The sequence below is a fragment of the Oncorhynchus mykiss genome, chromosome 3 (genome assembly GCF_013265735.2).
Source record: "Oncorhynchus mykiss isolate Arlee chromosome 3, USDA_OmykA_1.1, whole genome shotgun sequence".
NCBI classification, from domain to species: domain Eukaryota; kingdom Metazoa; phylum Chordata; class Actinopteri; order Salmoniformes; family Salmonidae; genus Oncorhynchus; species Oncorhynchus mykiss.
The window spans coordinates 7,731,164-7,754,876 of record NC_048567.1 but is presented as its reverse complement, the minus strand read 5'-3'; the positions used below and the strand labels follow the sequence as shown (position 1 = coordinate 7,754,876).

The following is a 23,713-nucleotide window of genomic DNA, read 5'->3' as shown; positions in this document are numbered from 1 at the left end:
TCTACGACTGTCTCTATCTCTACCTCTTTCTCTACGACTGTCTCTACGACTGTCTTTATGACTGTCTCTTTCTCTACGGCGGTCTCTTTCTCTACGGCGGTCTCTTTCTCTACGGCGGTCTCTTTCTCTACGGCGGTCTGTCTCTACGACTGTCTCTACGACTCTCTATGACAGTCATAAAGACAGTCTCTTTCTCTACGGCTGTCTCTGTCTCTACGGAGGTCTCTGTCTCTACGGAGGTCTCTGTCTCTACGGAGGTCTCTCTCTCTGCAACGGTCTCGCTCTCTGCAACGGTCTCGCTCTCTGCAACGGTCTCGCTCTCTGCAACGGTCTCGCTCTCTGCAACGGTCTCGCTCTCTGCAACGGTCTCGCTCTCTGCAACGGTCTCGCTCTCTGCAACGGTCTCGCTCTCTGCAACGCTCTCGCTCTCTGCAACGGTCTCGCTCTCTGCAACGCTCTCGCTCTCTGCAACGCTCTCGCTCTCTGCAACGGTCTCGCTCTCTACAACGGTCTCGCTCTCTACAACGGTCTCTACAACGGTCTCGTTCTCTGAAACGGTCTCGCTCTCTACAACGCTCTCTACAACGGTCTCGCTCTCTACAACGGTCTCGCTCTCTACAACGGTCTCTACAACGGTCTCGCTCTCTACAACAGTCTCTACAACGGTCTCGCTCTCTACAACAGTCTCTACAACGGTCTCGTTCTCTGCAATGGTCTCGCTCTCTGCAACGGTCTTGCTCTCTGCAACGGTCTTGCTCTCTGCAACGGTCTCGCTCTCTGCAACGGTCTCTACAACGGTCTCGCTCTCTACAACGGTCTCTACAACGGTCTCGTTCTCTGCAACGGTCTCGCTCTCTGCAACGGTCTTGCTCTCTGCAACGGTCTTGCTCTCTGCAACGGTCTCGCTCTCTGCAACGGTCTCTACAACGGTCTCGCTCTCTACAACGGTCTCTACAACGGTCTCGCTCTCTACAACGGTCTCTACAACGGTCTCGTTCTCTGCAACGGTCTCGCTCTCTGCAACGGTCTTGCTCTCTGCAACGGTCTCGCTCTCTGCAACGGTCTCGCTCTCTGCAACGGTCTCGCTCTCTGCAACGGTCTCGTTCTCTGCAACGGTCTCGTTCTCTGCAACGGTCTCTGCAACGGTCTCGTTCTCTGCAACTGTCTCTACAACGGTCTCGCTCTCTGCAACGGTCTCGCTCTCTGCAACGGTCTCGCTCTCTGCAACGGTCTCGCTCTCTGCAACGGTCTCGCTCTCTGCAACGGTCTCGCTCTCTGCAACGGTCTCGCTCTCTGCAACGGTCTCGCTCTCTGCAACGGTCTCGCTCTCTGCAACGGTCTCACTCTCTGCAACGCTCTCTGCAACGGTCTCTGCAACGCTCTCTGCAACGGTCTCTGCAACGGTCTCGCTCTCTGCAACGGTCTCGCTCTCTGCAACGGTCTCGCTCTCTACAACGGTCTCTGCAACGGTCTCGCTCTCTGCAACGGTCTCGCTCTCTGCAACGGTCTCGCTCTCTGCAACGGTCTCTACAACGGTCTCGCTCTCTGCAACGGTCTCGCTCTCTGCAACGGTCTCGCTCTCTGCAACGGTCTCGCTCTCTGCAACGGTCTCGCTCTCTGCAACGGTCTCGCTCTCTGCAACGGTCTCTGCAACGGTCTCTGCAACGCTCTCTGCAACGGTCTCGCTCTCTGCAACGGTCTCGCTCTCTGCAACGGTCTCGCTCTCTGCAACGGTCTCGCTCTCTGCAACGGTCTCGCTCTCTGCAACGGTCTCGCTCTCTGCAACGGTCTCGGTCTCTGCAACGGTCTCGCTCTCTGCAACGGTCTCGCTCTCTGCAACGGTCTCGCTCTCTGCAACGCTCTCGCTCTCTGCAACGGTCTCGCTCTCTGCAACGGTCTCACTCTCTGCAACGGTCTCGCTCTCTGCAACGGTCTCGCTCTCTGCAACGCTCTCGCTCTCTGCAACGGTCTCGTTCTCTGCAACGGTCTCGCTCTCTGCAACGGTCTCGCTCTCTGCAACGGTCTCGCTCTCTGCAACGGTCTCGCTCTCTGCAACAGTCTCTACAACGGTCTCGCTCTCTACAACGGTCTCGCTCTCTACAACGGTCTCGCTCTCTACAACGGTCTCGCTCTCTGCAACGGTCTCGCTCTCTGCAACGGTCTCGCTCTCTGCAACGGTCTCGCTCTCTGCAACGGTCTCGCTCTCTGCAACGGTCTCGCTCTCTGCAACAGTCTCTACAACGGTCTCGCTCTCTACAACGGTCTCGCTCTCTACAACGGTCTCGCTCTCTACAACGGTCTCGTTCTCTGCAACGGTCTCGCTATCCTGTCTTTTTCAAACAACAAACCGTGCTTTGAATGTACTTTTCAGGTGGCGATTCCCTTTAGTTGGGGACGAGCACTCACAAACACACACACAGGGATCTGAAGGACAGAGCAGTGACAGAGGGTCCATCAGGTACACTGTCATTGTACCAAGGTCACCCAGCACTCTGTGGTGGCATCCTCTTCTCTCCTGTGTCATTGTGTGTGTGTTTATCCACTCAAATTAACCAGCACTCTCCTGTGTGCGTGTGTCAGAGGCCAACTTTTTCTCTTACTGAAATTAACTTAAACAGCCGTAAAGAGAGCACGGCAGGTAGGACACAGTTGCACGTGACACAGGAAGCTCCTAAGGTCTGTGCTGGGATTAATTAGTCACTTTATCTATGTTCCTCTCTCCCTGTTGGTGTCTATTTATTGAATTCAATTCTCTTTGGATATCTTGGTTCTGCAGACTGCTGAATGACATTGTAAATTAACAGAAAGTCTAACTTTGACTCTACAGTAAATTTGACACTACTGAAGTGTCCCGGTGAAAAGTGTCCCCTACCCACTCCAGTAGAGCGGTGTCACGGCAAAAAGCCCCCTTCCGCAATTCTGCTGTGCTAGAACAGTGTTGCATCAGACGCAACCTTCAAAATCCGCATCACCAGAGTGGTGTCACGTTGAAACAGCTCCCCCTGCTGCTCCGCCTTTCTTTCCTCCTTTCCCCCTCAATCTTCCGCTATCTTCCTCTACCTTTCAATGAAGTCAACTTCTCCAAACACGAAGTCTGCTGTTGTTCCCCACCCTCCTCTCTCATTCTCTTTCCTTCTCTCTCTTTCCCGCTGTGTGAAGCCATTATAGACCTTCTACTCTAATTGATTTTCCCTTTCTTTCTCCTACTCTCCTCTTTTTCTCCCTCCCTCTCTCCCCTGCTGTGAACAGTCCATCTCGGTCATTTCAGGTTCCCCTCTCCGGTCTTTCACTTCTTTTGCGCTTTTTTCCAACTTTTTTTTTCTTTTTCTATTCTGAATACCTTTGTGCCCCCTGCCCACCCTTCCGAACACACACACACACTCGCTCACACACACCGCTCGTCTACCTCTCTCTCCGACTTCCAGCACAACACTGAAGGACTAACTTTGACCAACTTCCTACCGTGATTAGATTTCTCTTTTTCGGCGAGCAGGTGTGGAATGTTTTCCGCCCAGGAAGATGGCTCCCTACCTCTAGTCACTGTGTTTATAAAATGGCGGCGCGGGGAAGGAGAGGTGGAGTCACGGAATGGTGTCTCTCTGCAGTTCTCTGTCTGGAGACACACATGCATGCTCACATCCACTCACACTCACACAGTGGGTCTCTCTGCAGTGCTTTCCTGAGACGCATGCGACCATGGCAGCCATTTTGGGGTAGAGCTGGCCGTGACCAATACAGAACAGTTATCTACAGCACGCATGTAGTCATTCACACATGTAGTCAGTCACGCATGTAGTCATTCACACAAATTCACCTAATCATATACAACAGCAATACACAGATCATAACTTTGGTATTTCCACCATTTAGATGCATTTTGAGTAGTTAAAAAAGCTTTTTATTTCTCCTCATTTTAACATTCTGTCATAAAGAACATATGTTCAACTTAATATCTCAAGAGGCTAAATAAAAAGTGCCTAAGTTCCAAATAAAGTACCCGGGTTGACCACTTCATCTTAAATCAGACATAAATCCTGGGGATTGCAAGCTTGTTCTGTACAACAGGGAAGGGCAATAGAATGTAAGCTTCACAAAATAATGGAATTGTGAAAACATGTCTTGCCTGTATATCTCTGGGTAACAGGGTTGATGTGTTGTGCTCCACCTGCTCAGTTTTCCACCACAAACACCAGAAAATGGCCGAAGGAGTAGAACCAGCTCACCTGTTTTTACACTATGACTTGACTATTAATGTTCAATATCTCTATTTAAAAAGAATAGTTTCACCAGCATCTTATTATAATATTATTAAAACGAGTTCAGTTCACGTAACAGGATTGACCTTAAAATGTGGGACAGGTTTATTTATTTATTTACCTTAAAATGAATCACTTAAATATTACTCTTAAGAAATGACTTTGTTAAAGCAACAAAATAACTAGGGCCTTACAATGATGGTGAAAATGGAGATAGGTTGGGATTAAGTGGGTTAAAATCTTCCTAGAATTCAGAGGATGCACAGAGGGACACGTTAAAATGCTGAATGTTGGTACTTTAGTCTTTGTTAAAGGTGATCTCTCCTCTATTTCCTGGTCGCTAAAATTCTAATTCAATATCTTTTCCATAACCAAAAATATTGTATTTTCAGCTGTTTGAAGCAGCAAAACAGAAAGTTAAAGATTCAAAGAAGTAACATAAGAACCTAGAACAGATCTACCGCTTCATAGACTTGCTTTCAATGAGAATGACAGATCTGTAACTCGCATTTCTATGTGACTTTGGTCGGGTCACCCAAAAAGTGACATTTTGCAGCTTTTATGTAAAGATCTGATTTATTGAATTTTCTATGTGGACTATATTAATGGACACTTCAGTTAAAATATCCGGCTTTTAATATTCAATATTTGTGCAGAATTTCTGCTTGAAATATCAAAGGGATGAAAAGGCATCTCGTAGAACGATCTATTCATTATCAGTGAACCAAAAATTATATTACGTTTTTCAATTATTTTACGCATATATATATATATATATATATATATATATATATATATATATATATATATATATATATATATATATATTTTTTTTAGCGTTGACGATTCAACATTTAATTGTTTATGCAGCCCTTTCAGTGTTCTTCTTGAAACAGCAGTATAGTTTGGTCAAGTATTCTGTTTATTATTAAACCGTTATAATCACGCAGAGTCATTTTAAAGTCAGCTATTGATGTAGGCATTAGGTCAATGCGTACATTTCAAAATCAGTTAATGCTCTTTAATTTATTCATTTAGTCTTTGAGTATGCACTTGTTTGTTGCCTTTGATGTGAATAGTTTGGTATGTTCTGTTAATTGTATTTGGAGAATTACCTGATAAAACCTCTGCTTTATTTGAGCTGTTTTTATCCACTCAATGTGGACATGAAAGATTGGATTAATAGAACCCTGCAACTTTTAGTTTATTGTTTTATAATTATTAACTAATGTTACAAAACAGAATAAGGAACAGAAGTGATGTGTTCTGTAACTTTCATAGTTTTGATGCTTTGGACACAAAATGCCCTTTTCACATTTTCTTCTGCTTAACGTTAGTGCTCTCACACACACACACACACACACACACACACAGTGAGAGGCCCGATCACAGCATGTAATTTAATGCTTCGTTAACTCTTCCATAGTTATTTCTTCAGAATATGAGAGGTTTGTTAAGCCCCTCCCTCATCAACATGGAAGCCTCTTTGACTTGTAGTACAACCCTGACTATAGACGTAACAGAATATAACACCTATAGATACCTTAGTCAAGCCCTAATAACACACACACACACACACACACACACACACACACACACACACACACACACACACACAGAAAATGATCTCCAAGCTAAGCATTCGATCAGTGAGCCATCTTGTGAAAAACATATCTTAGACATCAGGGTTCTGCTGATGTACACAATTCATTGTAGGAAAACAGTCAACTGGATAACAGTTTCATTACAACGATCTTTTCCACATTTTCTGCTATTTTCTTCCTAGACCTTTCCCCTGTTATCTCCGTTCACTATCAGCCTTACTTTTCTACTTCTTTTTGCTCTTTCTGGTATTGTAGCATTCTCTCCCACATTCTCCCTCGCCCTCTTGCCCCTCTCCACCTTGCTTTGCCCTCCAGCACCCATCCCACCCCTCTCTAACTCCCTCGTTCCTCCTCCCTCTCCCTCAGTCCTCAATTATTTCCTTTTAGTCAGCCCCCCTGCTGAGGGAGTGACACCCAGACACAAACACCCCTCCCTCCTCCGTCTCTCTCTTTCTCTCCCTCTCTCCGCCTGACCTTCTACAGTCTTTCCTTCCCTCCCTGCTTTTCTCCGTCTGTTTTTCTCCCAGGTCTTTTCCACCTCCACCCTTTCATTTCCTCTTGTTTCTCTCTGTCATTCTGAATTTTGTTGACTTCTTTCTTTTTCTCTTTTCCCTTTCAATTCAATTCAATTCAATTCAAGGGCTTTATTGGCATGGGAAACGTGTTAACATTGCCAAAGCAAGTGAGGTAGATAATATATAAAGTGAATATATAAAGTGAAAAACAATAAAAATTAACAGTAAACATTACACATACAGAAGTTTCAAAACAATAAAGACATTACAAATGTCATATTATATATATATATATACAGTGTTTTAACAATGTACAAATGGTTAAAGGACACAAGATAAAATAAATAAGCATACATATGGGTTGTATTTACAATGGTGTTTGTTCTTCACTGGTTGCCCTTTTCTCGTGGCAACAGGTCACAAATCTTGCTGCTGTGATGGCACACTGTGGAATTTCACCCAGTAGATATGGGAGTTTTTCAAAATTGGATTTGTTTTCGAATTATTTGTGGATCTGTGTAATCTGAGGGAAATATGTCTCTCTAATATGGTCATACATTGGGCAGGAGGTTAGGAAATGCAGCTCAGTTTCCACCTCATTTTGTGGGCAGTGAGCACATAGCCTGTCTTCTCTTGAGAGCCATGTCTGCCTACGGCGGCCTTTCTCAATAGCAAGGCTATGCTCACTGAGTCTGTACCTGTACATAGTCAAAGCTTTCCTTAAGTTTGGGTCAGTCACAGTGGTCAGGTATTCCGCCGCTGTGTACTCTCTGTTTAGGGCCAAATAGCATTTTTGTTAATTCTTTCCAATGTGTTAAGTAATTATCTTTTTGTTTTCTCATGATTTGGTTGGGTCTAATTGTGCTGTTGTCCTGGGGCTCTGTGGGGTGTGTTTGTGTTTGTGAACAGAGCCCCAGGACCAGCTTGCTTAGGGGACTCTTCTCCAGGTTAATCTCTCTGTAGGTGATGGCTTTGTTATGGAAGGTTTGGGAATCGCTTCCTTTTAGGTGGTTATAGAATTTAACGGCTCTTTTCTGGATTTTGATAATTAGTGGGTATCGGCCTAATTCTGCTCTGCATGCATTATTTGGTGTTCTACGTTGTACACTGAGGATATTTTTGCAGAATTCTGCGTGCAGTCTCAATTTGGTGTTTCTCTCTTATTCTTAATCTTTCTCTCTCTTATTCTTAATCTCTCTTATTCCTCGTCTCTCTCTCTCCTTTCTCTCTCTCCTTTCTCCTTAGCTCGACATTATCTTCCTCCTGACTCACTTTCTTCGCTTGTTTTTCATTCAACCTTTAAGAAAATTTGCATTGGGGACATATTTTAGGGTTGCGCAGTCAGTAGTCATTTTTCATGGCATTTGGCTGTGAGTAATGGTAAATACCCTCCCCTAGTCATTTTTCTGTTTCTTTTTTTTGTTTCAGGCAAGTAATGCTGTAGTTTTTGAGAAACTTGAAAATTACTTGAATAATGAACTTTATTTTTATGTCCTGCTCTCTCCCTTTCTTCCCCTCGCTTAGCAACCGTAGGGTCCAAGCAGAATAAGCAGGAACAAGGTGAGATACAACTGCACTCGTGTGTGTGTGTGTGTGTGTGCGTTCATGTGGTATGCTACGCATGCACAGGATGTTCTTTGGTATTGATGAACTGCTAATTCTCTGGCTCTCTCTCAGGTACTCCAGCTCTTCACAGTGATGTGTGTTCAATGAGGACAGTTCCTCTTTCTCTCCTCCTCCTCCTCATCCCACTCTTGAACTTCCTCTCTATCTAACATCCCTCTATTCAAGCTGACCTCCTGAGTATCTACCATGCCCACTGTAGATGGCCTGCCTCACCCACTCAGTCCCTACTTTAAACTATCCACACCTCATAGGGAGGCCAAGTCTTCATTTCAGACCCTCAAATGACTGCAATAGGGTAGACTTCAACACTACACACACTCCAACTACACACACTCCAACTATGCACACTCCAACACATCACCTCTGTCTTTTCTGGGGTGGCACTAATCTTTCTCTTCTTGGCCTCTTTTCTCTCTGTCCACTCTCTCCTCTCGTTCCACCTCTTCCATCCCTCGCTCCTGACTAAGCTCCCTCTGAAACAGACTGACACTAATCTACCATCAAAGCTCTCATTCTTCATTTCCCACCTTTATCCACTCCATCCTGTAGACCCCATCTGTGTCGTCTCTCTCTCTCTCTCTCTCTCTCTCTCTCTCTCTGTCTCTCTGTCTCTCTGTCTCTCTGTCTCTCTGTCTCTCTGTCTCTCTGTCTCTCTGTCTCTCTGTCTCTCTGTCTGTCTCTCTGTCTGTCTCTCTGTCTGTCTCTCTGTCTGTCTCTCTGTCTGTCTCTCTGTCTGTCTCTCTGTCTCTCTCTGTCTCTCTCTGTCTCTCTCTGTCTCTGAACATAATGTGCCAGCTGAGCCAAAGTGGACCATCTAGACGTTGTTCTGTTAAATTACTATGGAGAGGACCAGACTTGGAGTTGACTGCTTCTGAACACAACCATGTTTTTGAGTTGAGCTCATTGGATTTGAAAGTCATTGTTTTCTAGACGAAAAACAACTTTTTTTTGTATCCATTGTGGGACCAACTGTTAAACACAGTAACACCAAACGTTGATACAACTTAATTTAAAAAGTTAACCAGTGACGACACTGCCCAAACCAGGATATACTGTGTGAGTGGAACCCTGGGAATGATGAAGTAGAATATTGTGACTGGTCTGCTACGCCCTCTACTGGGATCATACTGGTTAGACTGGTCCAACTGTTCTGTAACACCTGACACTCTGGGATTGGAGAATAGACCCTGCTACTCTGTGGTCTTCATCTGACCATATCTGGAATTAACTGGACTGTGTCTGGTGGTTTACCTCTGTCTTAAAAGGCAATCAAAAAGAATTGTGGGGAACACACTGAGGGTACCGCCTCACTTCACCTCACACGCTCCGAACCACATCGGCTGATTGACAGATGCTCCTCACCAACCAGGTGTGTAGGTACAGTATTTAGACTGTCTGCTGAGCACTTAACCAGGTGAGGACCTCTACCAATGAGAAGAGGCCAAAGCTGGTGTTTGTTTGAATAGAGGTTTTTGTTTTAGTGCAGTAAAGATTCTGCTTTAGGTGTTTCAGTTAAATGTTGATGTTTTGTAGAGGTCCTGTAATGTTGGCATCCATTTTGATTATTTGAAACATCCTGATTTTTATTTTTACATGGCTGAACTTTTTTTATACAAATGTTTACAGGTCTAGATTTAGATTGCTGTTGTTTATAGTGCTATCAAGAATAACTAAAGCACTTTAGTACAGGTTACCCTGTATTTTTCTTTCAGTTATAAAACATACATTTTCATCATCTTTTCCTTAAACAAATAGCATTAAATGCCATTTTATTATCAAAGCAATTTAAATGAATTCATTTTATTTTGATTGTTTCATATATTTTATCTGTTTGTTAGATATGACATTTTTGAATTTATTACTTCAATGCAATTTCATGTTCCAATCACAAAAGTAATATATCACTAAAGTTAATTTACAGTAGAAGTGTTACAAAAATATCACCAACCTAGCAAACATGCATGTTTTCTTTTCAAAAGTGAAACTGAAATTATTAACTGAAATTATTTTTATTAATTTAATCCCACAAAAAATAGTGTATATTTAATTAAATTCATAATTCTGATTCGTTTCTTACCTTAATCCAACATCATTCTTAAATACAGGCTTTTCTGGGCTGCAGTTTTTCCCACATTCTAATGTTGTCTTTGGTCACAGCATTTAGAAAAACAATGTTTTCTTTCAGAATAAATATGTTGACTATTAGTTATTCCTGTAAGCACTTACTCAGAGAGATGAGTCTGTAGTATTACTTTACACACACATTTGGATAACAATATGCTTCAATGACAGTTAAATATTTTGTTCTAGTCTACGCAGGTTATTCAGGAATGTAATGATTATTCCAGGGGTTTAAACACTGATGTCTGGAACCTTGTTGTATAAAGTTGGAGCTCCCAGATGTAGTTTTTTTGTTTTCACATTTTAGTGAAGTATGAAACATCTTCTATGAAGAGCGAACTGCAAACAGCCCTTTTATACAAGGTGAGATGACAAAATAAAGATGATTGCAATAAGACTGTTGAAATTTCTTAACTTTGCTATATGTGGTTTTTGGCGGTTTATTTGTCTTCCTTCTTGTTTCTTTGTTTTACTACAGGAAGTTCTATAATCAAGACTAATTTAGACAGTGTATACACACACACACACACACACACACACACCTTTATTTATGGAATACAAACATATGTTCAATGCACAGGATTATGTTCGTTGTGAGACCTCTGAGGCTCCAGATGACCTTGTGGTTTGAAAGGCCATTGTAACCTGAGAAAACCAATGGCATATTGATCTGAGTTTATATTTGATGTACAGTCGGCAGAACCCCGATAAGACCAAGACATTGCATACTCCTGGGAGTACTCCTTCATACATCAGAGCTCATACAGTATATGTACAGAAGTTATTTATATTCCTATCAGGACCGATATGCAACAATGAATACAGTAATATCAGCATTTGTTTAAGATCCACTTACATCTAAATAACCTATGTTTGTGCAGTTGGGCCACGACCATTAGACCTGATGACGTGTTTCTGTACCTGAGCTTAGCTTGCTAATGTCGCCATGACATCACTTACAAGCGTGATCAGGGATTTCTGTTGGAGAAACCGTTTTTGCCTGTCTTTGGCCTATATGTTTGAAAAAACATTTATGTAGGTTTCAAATTATAGCCCCAGACATCCAATATCCCTGGATATGATGGCTAATGTCTCTTATTTTATGGTTTATAATCTCATCCTGATTTGCATTTATTATTAGTTCCTTCCGAGGCAGCAGCTACTCCTCCTGGGGTCCAGCAACATTAATGCTGTTATATACAATTAAGCAATAAGGCCCAAGGAGGTGTAGTATATGGCCAATATACCACAGGTAAAGGCTATTACGCACGACGCAACGCGGAGCCCTTAGCTGTGGTATATTGGCCATATACCACAAACCAAAGAGGTGCCTTACTGATATTATAAACTGGTTACCAATGTAAATGTATTATTTTATTTAACCAGGTAGGCAAGTTGAGAACAAGTTCTCATTTACAATTGCGACCTGGCCAAGATAAAGCAAAGCAGTTTGACACATACAACAACACAGAGTTACACATGGAGTAAACAATAAACAAGTCAACAACACAGAGTTACACATGGAATAAACAATAAACGAGTCAACAACACAGAGTTACACATGGAGTAAAACAAGCATACAGTCAATAATACAATAGAAACAAGTCTATATACGATGTGAGCAAATGAGGTGAGATAAGGGAGGTAAAGGCAAAAAAAGGCCATGGTGGCAAAGTAAATACAATATAGCAAGTAAAACACTGGAATGGTAGATCTGCAGTGGAAGAATGTGCAAAGTAGAAATAAAAAAGAGGTAGTTGTTTGGGCAAAATTATAGGTGGGCTATGTACAGGTGCATTAATATGTGAGCTGCTCTGACAGTTGGTGCTTAAAGCTAGTGAGGGAGATAAGTGTTTCCAGTTTCAGAGATTTTTGTAGTTCGTTCCAGTCATTGGCAGCAGAGAACTGGAAGGAGAGGCGGCCAAAGAAAGAATTGGTTTTGGGGGTGACCAGAGAGATATACCTGCTGGAGCGCGTGCTACAGGTGGGTGAAGCTATGGTGACCAGCGAGCTGAGATAAGGGGGGACTTTACCTAGCAGGGTCTTGTAGATGACATGGAGCCAGTAGGTTTGGCGATGAGTATGAAGCGAGGGCCAGCCAACGAGAGCGTACAGGTCGCAATGGTGGGTAGTATATGGGGCTTTGGTGACAAAACGGATTGCACTGTGATAGACTGCATCCAATTTGTTGAGTAGGGTATTGGAGGCTATTTTGTAAATGACATCGCCGAAGTCGAGGATTGGTAGGATGGTCAGTTTTACAAGGGTATGTTTGGCAGCATGAGTGAAGGATGCTTTGTTGCGAAATAGGAAGCCAATTCTAGATTTAACTTTGGATTGGAGATGTTTGATGTGGGTCTGGAAGGAGAGTTTACAGTCTAACCAGACACCTAGGTATTTGTAGTTGTCCACGTATTCTAAGTCAGAGCCGTCCAGAGTAGTGATGTTGGACAGGCGGGCAGGTGCAGGCAGCGATCGGTTGAAGAGCATGCATTTAGTTTTACTTGTATTTAAGAGCAATTGGAGGCCACGGAAGGAGAGTTGTATGGCATTGAAGCTTGCCTGGAGGGTTGTTAACACAGTGTCCAAAGAAAGGCCAGAAGTATACAGAATGGTGTTGTCTGCGTAGAGGTGGATCAGAGACTCACCAGCAGCAAGAGCGACATCATTGATGTATACAGAGAAGAGAGTCGGTCCAAGAATTGAACCCTGTGGCACCCCCATAGAGACTGCCAGAGGTCCGGACAGCAGACCCTCCGATTTGACACACTGAACTCTATCAGAGAAGTAGTTGGTGAACCAGGCGAGGCAATCGTTTGAGATACCAAGGCTGTTGAGTCTGCCGATGAGGATGTGGTGATTGACAGAGTCGAAAGCCTTGGCCAGATCAATGAATACGGCTGCACAGTAATGTTTCTTATCGATGGCGGTTAAGATATCGTTTAGGACCTTGAGCGTGACTGAGGTGCACCCATGACCAGCTCTGAAACCCGATTGCATAGCAGAGAAGGTATGGTGAGATGCGAAATGTTCGGTAATCTGTTTGTTGACTTGGCTTTCGAAGACCTTAGAAAGGCAGGGTAGGATAGATATAGGTCTGTAGCAGTTTGGGTGAAGAGGGGGATGACCGCAGCTGCTTTCCAATCTTTGGGAAACTCAGACGACACGAAAGAGAGGTTGAACAGGCTAGTAATAGGGGTGGCAATAATTTTAGAAAGAAAGGGTCCAGATTGTCTAGCCGGCTGATTTGTAGGGGTCCAGATTTTGCAGCTCTTTCAGAACATTAGTAATTAGAGCAGTAAAAATACATATTTTTTTGTACCTATGGTATATGGTCTGATATACCATGGCTGTCATTACAAATAATACATGACATAACATTTTATAACACCCAATACATTTAGTGTGTTCCCTCAGGCCCCTGATGTCTGTCACAGATAATACATGCTCTTTAGGATTGGTTCTGGGTTTGACCATAATATACGATCTTTAGGACTGGTTCTGGGTTTGACCATAATTCATGATCTTTAGGACTGGTTCTGGGTTTGACCATAATTCATGATCTTTAGGACTGGTTCTGGGTTTGACCATAATACATGATCTTTAGGAATGGTTCTGGGTTTGACCATAATACATGATCTTTAGGTTAGGTTCCAGGATTGACCTTCATTTATCTTCCCCTGGTGGCTCTTAAGGACCATAGCAGTTAGTATGGAGGACACTGGTTCAACACTTCATGATTCACCATCAGTCTCATGGTGAAGCTGAAAGCAGTATCCTCCTTTAATTGAAAATGTTTTTCTCATAAAATTTCATTTAAATGTTTATCTTCCAATGTTCCTACCACCTTCAAACTCAGGCCAGACTCCTCTCTGATTTCAGAGAGCAGTTTAAACACAGAACGCTGTTTCTCTTGTTCCATGTGTATCAAAAGACTCCGTCTTTGACGGCTAACACTAAGGACTGTGCCTTTCTTCTGGACTCGGAGCTGGGGTGAGGGGGCATTGATGCTTTAGTTTTTTTTGTGACCCCAGGAACCTTCAACCATTGGGAGTAACTTCCACAAGATGTCCAAGTCCTCAGGAAGCACCTGCTTTAGGATTGTGAAGTCTCTAGGGGGAGACTGAATTATGCCAACAGACTTCAGTGCTTTTTTTTAAGAATTCCCAACTAATCGATGGTTTCCTGGCCAGGAAAACTTTGCATGGCAAGCTCTGTGGTGGTGTCTTGCTCCTTCCTCTGAACGAGGGTGAAAGGTATATCTGTAGACGGTTGGCAAGTATTGTGGCAAATATTTTGTACTTTCGGTTCAGTGACATATGGAGTCCCGCATGTATTTTCTTCCTCATTATTCCATTGTAATAATGTTTTAATATCTCTGATTTCATGAGATTCTCTCCCCTTGATCCATTTGATGTTAAGTCGGTCAGGGATTTCATTGGCACAAGGACTTCCACTCCACTGAATTTTCCTGCTCTTCTGTCTAATTTGTACTTGTCTTTTAGTTTGCTGTCTCCTAACATCCTCCACCTTTGATGAACATCTGTTAACATGCTTCTTATTTCAGGAACATGGATCTTCAGAGACACAGGGTAGTGATCTGAAATCCCTGGGACAGTGTGAATCTCACAGCTCTGGGCACATGGGGCTTTGTCCTGTTGCATGAAGAACATATCTAACCGGGAGTGGCTGGTGTTCTGAGAGCGAGTGAAGGCTTGTTCTTTTGGGTGTAGACTTGCCCAGATGTCCACTAGTTTCCGTGAGGAGATGAACTCTTCCAGATGAGGCCTCAAGGCTGTGTGCTGTCTATGTTCAGATGCAGAGATCCTGTCAAAGTCAGGGTCAAGGACTGTGTTGAAATCCCCTCCAATCACTAAGATGCCTGTTATCATATCCTGAAGATACTGGGACAGCCTCCCCAGTCCTTGCTTGTCTTCTTTATGATTGTACACGTTCACAAGAGTGAAGAGTTGACCATACATCTGACAGAACAGGACAATGTAGCCACCAGCGTAATCTTCATCATTTCAGATGTACTGATAGTGTGGTATGTTTTTATTCACCAGTATGGCCACTCCTTTGCTCCTCGGAGAGTAAACGGTAAAGTAAGAGGTCCAACCTCCCACTTCATTTATCTCATTGTAACCTTTAGGTCCAATATGAGTTTCTTGAAGGAAGATTACATCAGCTTTCTGACCTGTGTAGTGCTGATCCAGGTGTGTCTTCTCTGTCGTGCTGTATGACCTGTGTAGTGCTGATCAAGGTGTGTCTTCTCTGTCGTGCTGTATGACCTGTGTAGTGCTGATCAAGGTGTGTCTTCTCTGCCGTGCTGTATGACCTGTGTAGTGCTGATCCAGCTGTGTCTTTGTCGTGCTGAATGACCAGGGCTACTCAGGTGAGTTTAAATCATAAAGTTGCTTGCATCCATAGAAACAACCACACCCACCTCTGCATCATAACAGCACTGTTAGATTGATGCCGGTAATAATGCTCATGGAATGCCACTCAAACCGCAAGTCAGACAGTTACACACCGTGAGTCAGAGATTTACACATGACTTTTGTTTCATTTGAGTTTCTATTTTTAATCCCAGTTTTGAATGACTACCTTTACATTTTATCAAACAAATGATGTTATTGTTGAAGTAGGAATTACTGCCAATGTCATCAAACAATTAGTTATGGAAGTCTGATGATTGTATTTTATAGAACATCTCACGTGTTTGTCTCTTAAACCTTTAGAAGTAATCCAGTCTGCAGGGTGACCTTTGTCTCTCTATTTGACCTTGCATTGTAAGGTTTCATGTATAATTGCTACATCCTTTGTGGGGGGGTGTGCATTTTCTTATTTTTAGTTGTAATTTTGTCCTCTGAGTTAAGGAATGTCTTCGAGGACAAATTACATAAGTTCAGTGAAGGTAGAGCAGGATGTACTAGATAACTGGGTTATGATCTTCATTATGATTCAATGAACTTTCTTGAGGTCATTTCTATAACTTTACAAAGTTCTCATGTGTTTGTTCAGTCTGTATAGAGACAATGGAGGACTACTGTGTCTTTTGTGTTAAATGTCCTTTTGTGATTCCCTTTACTAATTACAGTGGAAATGTTGGTGTGTCTGTATGACCGGTGACACTCAGGTCACTTTAGAAAATGAAGGGCTGTATGCATCTATAAAAACAGCCACACCCACAACTGCATCATCAAATACTTTTATTACAATGTTTATAAAATGTTTTATTGTAATGTTTCTGAAAGCTATAGAAGAAATGCATTGAAGAAAATGTAATAAATATTTCCTGTGAATAACCATGTTTCCATCTACAGTTTGTAAGCGATTAAAAGTCATACTGTATAAAAACAAATCAAGACAGCTGTGATGGAAACAGGACGTTTCTGTGCAATTTTATAAATGCCAACAGATCATTTGTTCGACATGGTGGGATATTTTTGTGTCTGTAAAATTATTGATGTGAGAAATGGCGGAGGAAATGCCTTCATTCGCAAATATTGATATAACAACCATATTTGTAAGGACAGATGCTTGGAGACGAGAAGCAAGTACATGGAGTGAACATTTAATAAATAAATAGACATGAAACGAGACAGCACAGCGTCTGGATATGAAAAACATAACAAAATGAATGCTATCTCTAGGATCAAACTGACGAGCAGACAGATATAGAGGGGCAATCAACAAAGTAATGGCATCCAGGTGAGTCCAATATTGCGTAGATAAAATCAATAAAATGATTGCTGTAAGACGGTTGAATTTTCTTTCCTTCGCTGCTTGTGCATTCTTCTGGTTTATTTGTCTTAATTTGTGTTTTCTTTGTTTTACTACAGGAAGTTCTAAATCAAGACAAATGTAAACTATATACAAACATTTCGTTGTGTTACAGAATTAGGATGATCTGACATTACTTTAATTTGACTGTGTTTACATATTTAAGGAAACAGCTTATTTGTAATATGTTAATGCTGACCTTTTTGACACTGTAAACACAAATGCATAGGAAATATCTATTAACCCATCAGTCTCAGCACTGTCTAAGTCGGGGGAGAGGGTGTGTGTAGGAGGGGGTTCTACTAAGCTATATGGAATTGTTTTAAGAAGGATCATTTTGCTGTTTTATTTTGAATTTTAAGACCCCTTGAAATATCCCAAACACATTGAATAACAGATTCACTACATGGAATAACAGATTCACTACATGGAACAACAGAGTCCCAAAACAATATCAAAATGAAGTGTCTCTCCTATGTCTGATAGAGAGTGGATAAGTTTGGCATTCTACACTCTACAATCTTAATATACACATGGCCAGAAGTATATGGACACCTCTTCAAATCAGTGGATTTGGCTATTTTAGGCACACCCATGGCTGACATGTTGTATAAAATTGAGCACACCGCCATGCAATCTCCATAGACAAACATTCACAGTAGAATGTCCCATACTGAAGAGCTCAGTGACTTTCATCATGGCTCCGTCATAGGATACTACCTTTCCAACAAGTCAGTTTGGCAGGTGAACGCTATCTGCCCAATGCATAGTGCCAACTGTAAGATTTGGTGGAGGAGGAATAATGGTCTGGAGCTGTTTTTCATGGTTTGGGCTAGGCCTCTTAGTTCCAGTGAATTGAAATCCTAACGATACAGCATACAATGACATTCTAGACGATTCTGTGGTTCCAACATTGTGGCAGCAGTTTGGGGAGAAGGCCCTTTCCTGGTTCAGCGTTAACAATGCCCCGTGCACAAATTGAGGTCCATACAGAAATGAATTGCCGAGATCTGTGTGGAAGAACTTGACGGGCCTGCACAGAGCCCTGACGTCAACACCATCGAACACCTTTGGAATTAATTGGAATGCCGACTGCGAGCCAGTCCTAATTGCCCAACATCAGTGCACGACCTGACTAATGCTCTTGTGGCTGATTGGAAGTAAGTCCCTGAAGCAATGTTCCAACATCTAGTGGAAAGCCTTCCCAGAAGAGTAGAGGCTGTTATAGCAGCAATGTTCCAACATCTAGTGGAAAGCCTTCCCAGAAGAGTAGAGGATGTTATAGCAGCAAAGGGGGCGCCAGCTCCATGTTAATGCCCAGGATTTTGGAATGAGATGTTCGACGAGCAGGTGTCCACATACCTTTTAGTGTACCTGAATTTGTGTACTTCCATAGATGTTTTCAACTGGTACCGGGGGACCTTCAGATTAACCTTGTGGGGCTTGTGGGTGTCCTAGATCAGAACAACCGACATGTTCGTGTTCCTGAGAGTGTAACCTTTACACGGCGGGGTTGATGTGTAGCTCAAACGATGTGGACGTTACAGACAGACGTTGGCAGATCCTCTGTACTGACTTTAGATGAGTCTCCTGACACTTGTGGAGGTCATAGAGCAAAAGGAGAACATTGTGTTCAGGAGAGTCTCATCTTGCCAAACCGTTCAGACGCTACAGACAATTTTGTAAGAAGACCGATTTTCTTGTGTAGGCCGGGGACCTGTGTGTTGTCAGACAAAAAGGACAGTTTCTAATGTTTCAGAGGCTACTGATGTCACATGAGTTGACATGATGTTTTAGGACCTGCAAAGGATGCAATTGGGTTGGGTCTCACAGGGTTACCAGTTAACATGATGATGCAGAGGTGGGTGTGGATGTTTACATGGCTTCACACGACCTTCAATACTCACCTGAGTATCACTGGTCATACAGCAAGGCAGGGATGACACAACAACATTTCCACTGTAATAAGTGAATGGAATTACAAATGTACATGTAACACTTGAGACACAATAATAATAATAATAATAGAAATGACCTCAATGACCTCCAGTTAATTGAATCATAATGAAGACAATAACCCTGTTATCTAGTACATCCTGCTCTGCCTTCACTAAACTTGTCGGAAAATAATGTCATTTGTCTGAGTGTTCACACACAATTCTCAGAAGACATTCCTTAACTCTGGAAGCAAGAGAAAAGAGAACTCCATACTTCCCCACCCCCTCAAAACAATGGTTTCAACAATTATACATTACACCTCACACAGTGGAAGGTTAAATAGAGAGAACAATAACTTTAATTCTAAAGGTTTAAGTGACATACATGTGAGATGTTCCATAAATGACATGGGAATTTAACAATTATTTGATGACATTGACAGTAATTCCTACTTCAACAATAACATATCATTTGCTCGACCAAAACTAAAAGGCAGTGATTTAAAACCTGGATTAAAAATAGAAACTCACATGTAACTGTTTTATGGTTGGGAGGAATTCCATATGACTAATATTCAGCATGTATCTATTAATAGGTGATTGTATGACACAGAGGTGGGTGTGGATGTTTTTGAATATGCACGCAACCTTTAATATTTAAAGAGACTCCGCTGAGTATCGGAGGTCATACAGCACGACAGGGAAGACATCTGGATCAGTGCTGCACACAGGTGAGGGTATTGTTTTAAATAGAATGGGAGATGAAGAAGCAATATTTAGAAATAGGCAGATTTGAAAATAGTGACGTTTGTCATTTTTCCAAATCACTTTAGAGATATTTAGATATGATACAAATCAAGTTTTAAGCCTGTTAATGTTCAGTAAAAAATGTGTAATTAACAAATGCTCAACAAAGTGATAAAAATCCCCAATGATTTTACTAAATGGAATATCTGAGAAAATATTTCCCTCTCAGAAATTGATCTAGCTCATCCATTTAAGGAATGCTTTATAACCAAAAGCCTGATTTACTTCCTTTCAGTCAAATACTGTTCTATGATGTTGCTATGGATCTTTTATAAACCCTGTCCAGAATCAAAATATCTATATGACAACACAGAGATGGATGTGAATTTGTCCATTTGTGTTCACATATGAACAAAACCATTTGACTATATCTGAACCAGAGATACTGATGCACTCCAGTGTTTGAACAGTATAATGGATTTTGTATTATGATTCAAATTTCAGTTGATTAAGTTTTTCTATAAACATCAATAACTACTAAATATTTTCTGAATGGCTATTTTAGATAATTGTTTGAATAAACAATTGTGGACAAAATCTGAAGTCTATATAACAAACCATAGCTGATGTTACAACTCTACATCCTTTAGTTTATGGAGGAAGGAGCCCTTATATTTTTATCTGATCTGGTGACAGTGGCTATACTACCTGTGATGATGTGTTGTTTCATAGTCTGTTGTGTCCTGGATGGATCAGGTCCTGTCTTGAAGAGGCTCAGCGCTCCATGGACATGTCTGGGCATCACACTCTACGCTTTGTAACTTGGAACATCCGGGGAAAACGTTACAAAAAATCTTCAAAAACTGAAAAACTTGGTTTGGTGTTAAAACAGCTAACAACACTGAAAGCCTCAATAACTTTTCTTCAAGAGACGCACATTGGACCAAAAGACACAGATCTATTTGAAAATGCAACAAGCTGGAAATCATACTTCACCGTTTACTCTACACAAAGCAAAGGAGCAGCCATACTATTGAATAAAAACATAGAACAACACTATCAATACGTCCGCCATGATGAAGAACCCACTGGAAGTTACATTGTGCTGTTCTGTAAATTGTACGGCCAAAGCTTCACTCTTGTGAATTTGTACAACCATGCAAATGACAAAAGGGTGTTAGAGACACTGACACAGTATCTTCAGGAGATGGCCACAGGGATCTTAGTGGTTGGAGGGGACTTCAATACAGTCATTGACCCTGATATAGACAGGATCTGTGCAACAGGGACTGCACAGTACACTCTTCTGAGGCGTTTTCTCGAGGAATTCACCTCCTCCCTAAACCTCGTGGACATCTGGGGAAGACTAAACCGAACAAAAAAAGACTTCTCTCGCTCTGAGAAGAAAAGCCACTCTCGTTTAGATATGTTTTTCATGCCAGAGGACACAACATGGCATGCTCAGCACTGTGAGATTCACAAAGTCAAAAGACTATCAGACCACATGCCTGTGTCTCTGGAGCTCTGCCTTCCTGAGACAGAGAGGCAGTGTGTGCCTCAACCAGGCTGTAGACAGTGTTTGCCTCAATCAGTGGGTCCGGTGCTGCCAAAAGCACTTGGGCATAGTGAACCACCTGACATGAGGACAGAAAAGATCAGCGGGGCAGAAGTTTTAATGGCCATGAAATCTTTGATCGACTCAGGTCAACGAACACCTGATGGATCCAATGTGATTGACGTCAAACAAAATTGCTCTAAAATGACAGACACATTTAAATTATCTTTTAACAAAATGGTCAGAACAAAAAATGTACCAAAAGAATTCAAACAGTCACTCATCACCAAGCACGGCCAAAATTTCAGTGTCAAGTACAGAATATTTGCCACATTGCTTGCCAGACGATTAAGGGTGTTCTTAGCTCCCTCATTCAAAAGTAGAAAGAAAGAAGACAAACCTAACTTCTCTGTTAGTGTGATCTTCCGAGAGGTGCCAACAGAAATCCGTTGGCTCTTCTTGAAGGATGCACTGTCGTCCATGAAGGCGATTCGGCCTCCGAACCCCCGGGATTTCAGCATCTTGAGGGAACTACTTCCAAATGTTGTGGGTTCGGCAGGTTCTAAAAAGCAGCTGCTGCAAGGCTGTCCCCTCACCCCAACCATCATCACACTCTCTCTGACACACCTGGCTAGCATAGTCCGCCAATATCTACCAGAAACCACAGTGGAGGTTTTCAGGCACAGACAGTGTCTATATGTGAACATGCCAGCTGACAGATACTCTGTTCTCAGAAAACTGATCTCAAATTTCATTATAAGATCTGGGCTTAACCTTGTAGGTAGTGTGGGCAGAGTTTAGGAGGACTTGATTGACATTCCATTATATATACTGTGGGGCAAAAAAGTATTTAGTCAGCCACCAATTGTGCAAGTTCTCCCACTTAAAAAGATGAGAGAGGCCTGTAATTTTCATCATAGGTACACTTCAACTATGACAGACAAAATGAGAAGAAAAAAAATCCAGAAAATCACATTGTGGGATTTTTTATGAATTTATTTGCAAATTGTGGTGGCTATTTTAGATAATTGTTCCAAATTCCAATGCCTTGCAAAGGGAACCTATTGGTAGATGGGTAAAAATAAAAAAGCAGATATTGAAAATCCCTTCGAACATGGTGAAGTTATTAATTACATGGTGGATGGTGTATAAATACACTCAGTCACTACAAAGATACAGGTGTCCTTCATAACTCCATAGTTGGTGGAGAGGAAGGAAACCGCTCAGGAATTTCACCATCAGGCCAATGGTGACTTTAAAACAGTTACAGAGTTTAATGGCTGTGATAGGAGAAAACTGAGGACGGATCAACAACATTGTAGTTACTACACAATAGTAACCTATTTGACAGAGTGAAAAAGGGAAGCCTGTACAGAATACAAATATTCTAAAACATGCATCCTGTTTGCAACAAGGCAATAAAGTAATACTGCAGAAAAATGTGGCAAAGCAATTAACTGTTTGTCTTGAAAACAGTCTTATTGGATTTTCCCCAAACATACAATATATGACTGAGTACCCCTCTCCATATTTTCAAGAATAGTGGCATCATGTTATGGATATGCTTGTAATCATATAGGACTGGGAGTTTTTCAGGATAAAACAGAAATGTAATGTAGCTAAATCCTGGAGGGAAACCTGGTTCAGTCTGTTTTCCACCAGACACTGGGAGATGAATTCACCTTTCAGCAGGACAATAACATAAACACAAGGCCAAATCTACACTGGAGTTGTTTACCAAGAACACAACAAACGTTCCTGAGGCCGAGTTATAGTTTTGACTTCAATCTATTTGACAATCTATGGCAAGACCTAAAAATGGTTGTTTAATAATGATCAACAACCAATGTGACAGAGCTTGAAGAATTTTGAAAAAAATAATGGCTAAATGTTGCACAATCCAGGTGTTGAAACCTCTTAGAGACTTACCCTCTTAGAGACTTGAAACCTCTTAGAGACTTGCTGTAATCGCTGCCAATGGTGCTTTTACAAAACATTAACTCTAAGGTGTGAATACTTATGTAAATGTAATATTTCTGTATTTTATTTTCAATACATTGACAATGTATACATACATGTTTTCAATTTGTCTTTTAGTTATTTTTGTGTAGATGGGTGAGAAAAATATATTTAATCCATTTTGAGTACAGGCTGTAACAACAAATGTGGAATACGTCAAGGGGTATGAATACTTGTATATAAATGTACATTTATTGTATGTAAATGTAAATATTACACTGTATCGCTGTATGAGCTATGATGTATTGAAGAGAAGTGTTCCCAGGAGTATGCAATGTCTCAGCATTATCAGGGTTCTGCCAACTGTACATAAATATAACCTCAACTCAATATTCCATTGGGTTTCTCAGGTTACAATGACCTTTCAAACCACAAGGTCATCTGAAGTCTGAGGTGTCATTATGAAGATACTCCTGTGCATTGTGTATAATACGTCTGTAGTCCATCAATAAAAGTCTGGATTTATATTGTATATTGTCTTAATTATAGGACTTCCTGTAGTAAAAAACAAAAATGAAGACAAAAACCATAAATTCACAAATAGCGA

The 23,713-nt window shown here is 41.7% G+C and overlaps 1 protein-coding gene across 3 annotated transcripts in view; it reads left to right on the top strand.

Moving 5' to 3' along the window:
* si:dkey-246i14.3 (ephrin-A4) overlaps positions 1 to 10,519 on the top strand; it is a 96,118-nt gene extending 85,599 nt beyond the window's left edge. Inside the window, exons 4-5 of one of the 3 annotated variants that reach the window (XM_036967618.1) lie at positions 7,900 to 7,935; positions 9,267 to 10,519. In XM_036967618.1, the coding sequence (XP_036823513.1) occupies positions 7,900 to 7,935; positions 9,267 to 9,298 (68 nt within the window). In that variant the 3' untranslated portion in view covers positions 9,299 to 10,519. Of the gene's footprint in view, positions 1 to 7,899; positions 7,936 to 8,052; positions 8,641 to 9,266 lie in introns of those variants that run through there. The other 2 variants (XM_036967607.1, XM_036967597.1) reach the window with 2 other exon arrangements.
* The last annotated feature ends 13,194 nt before the right edge of the window (positions 10,520 to 23,713 follow it).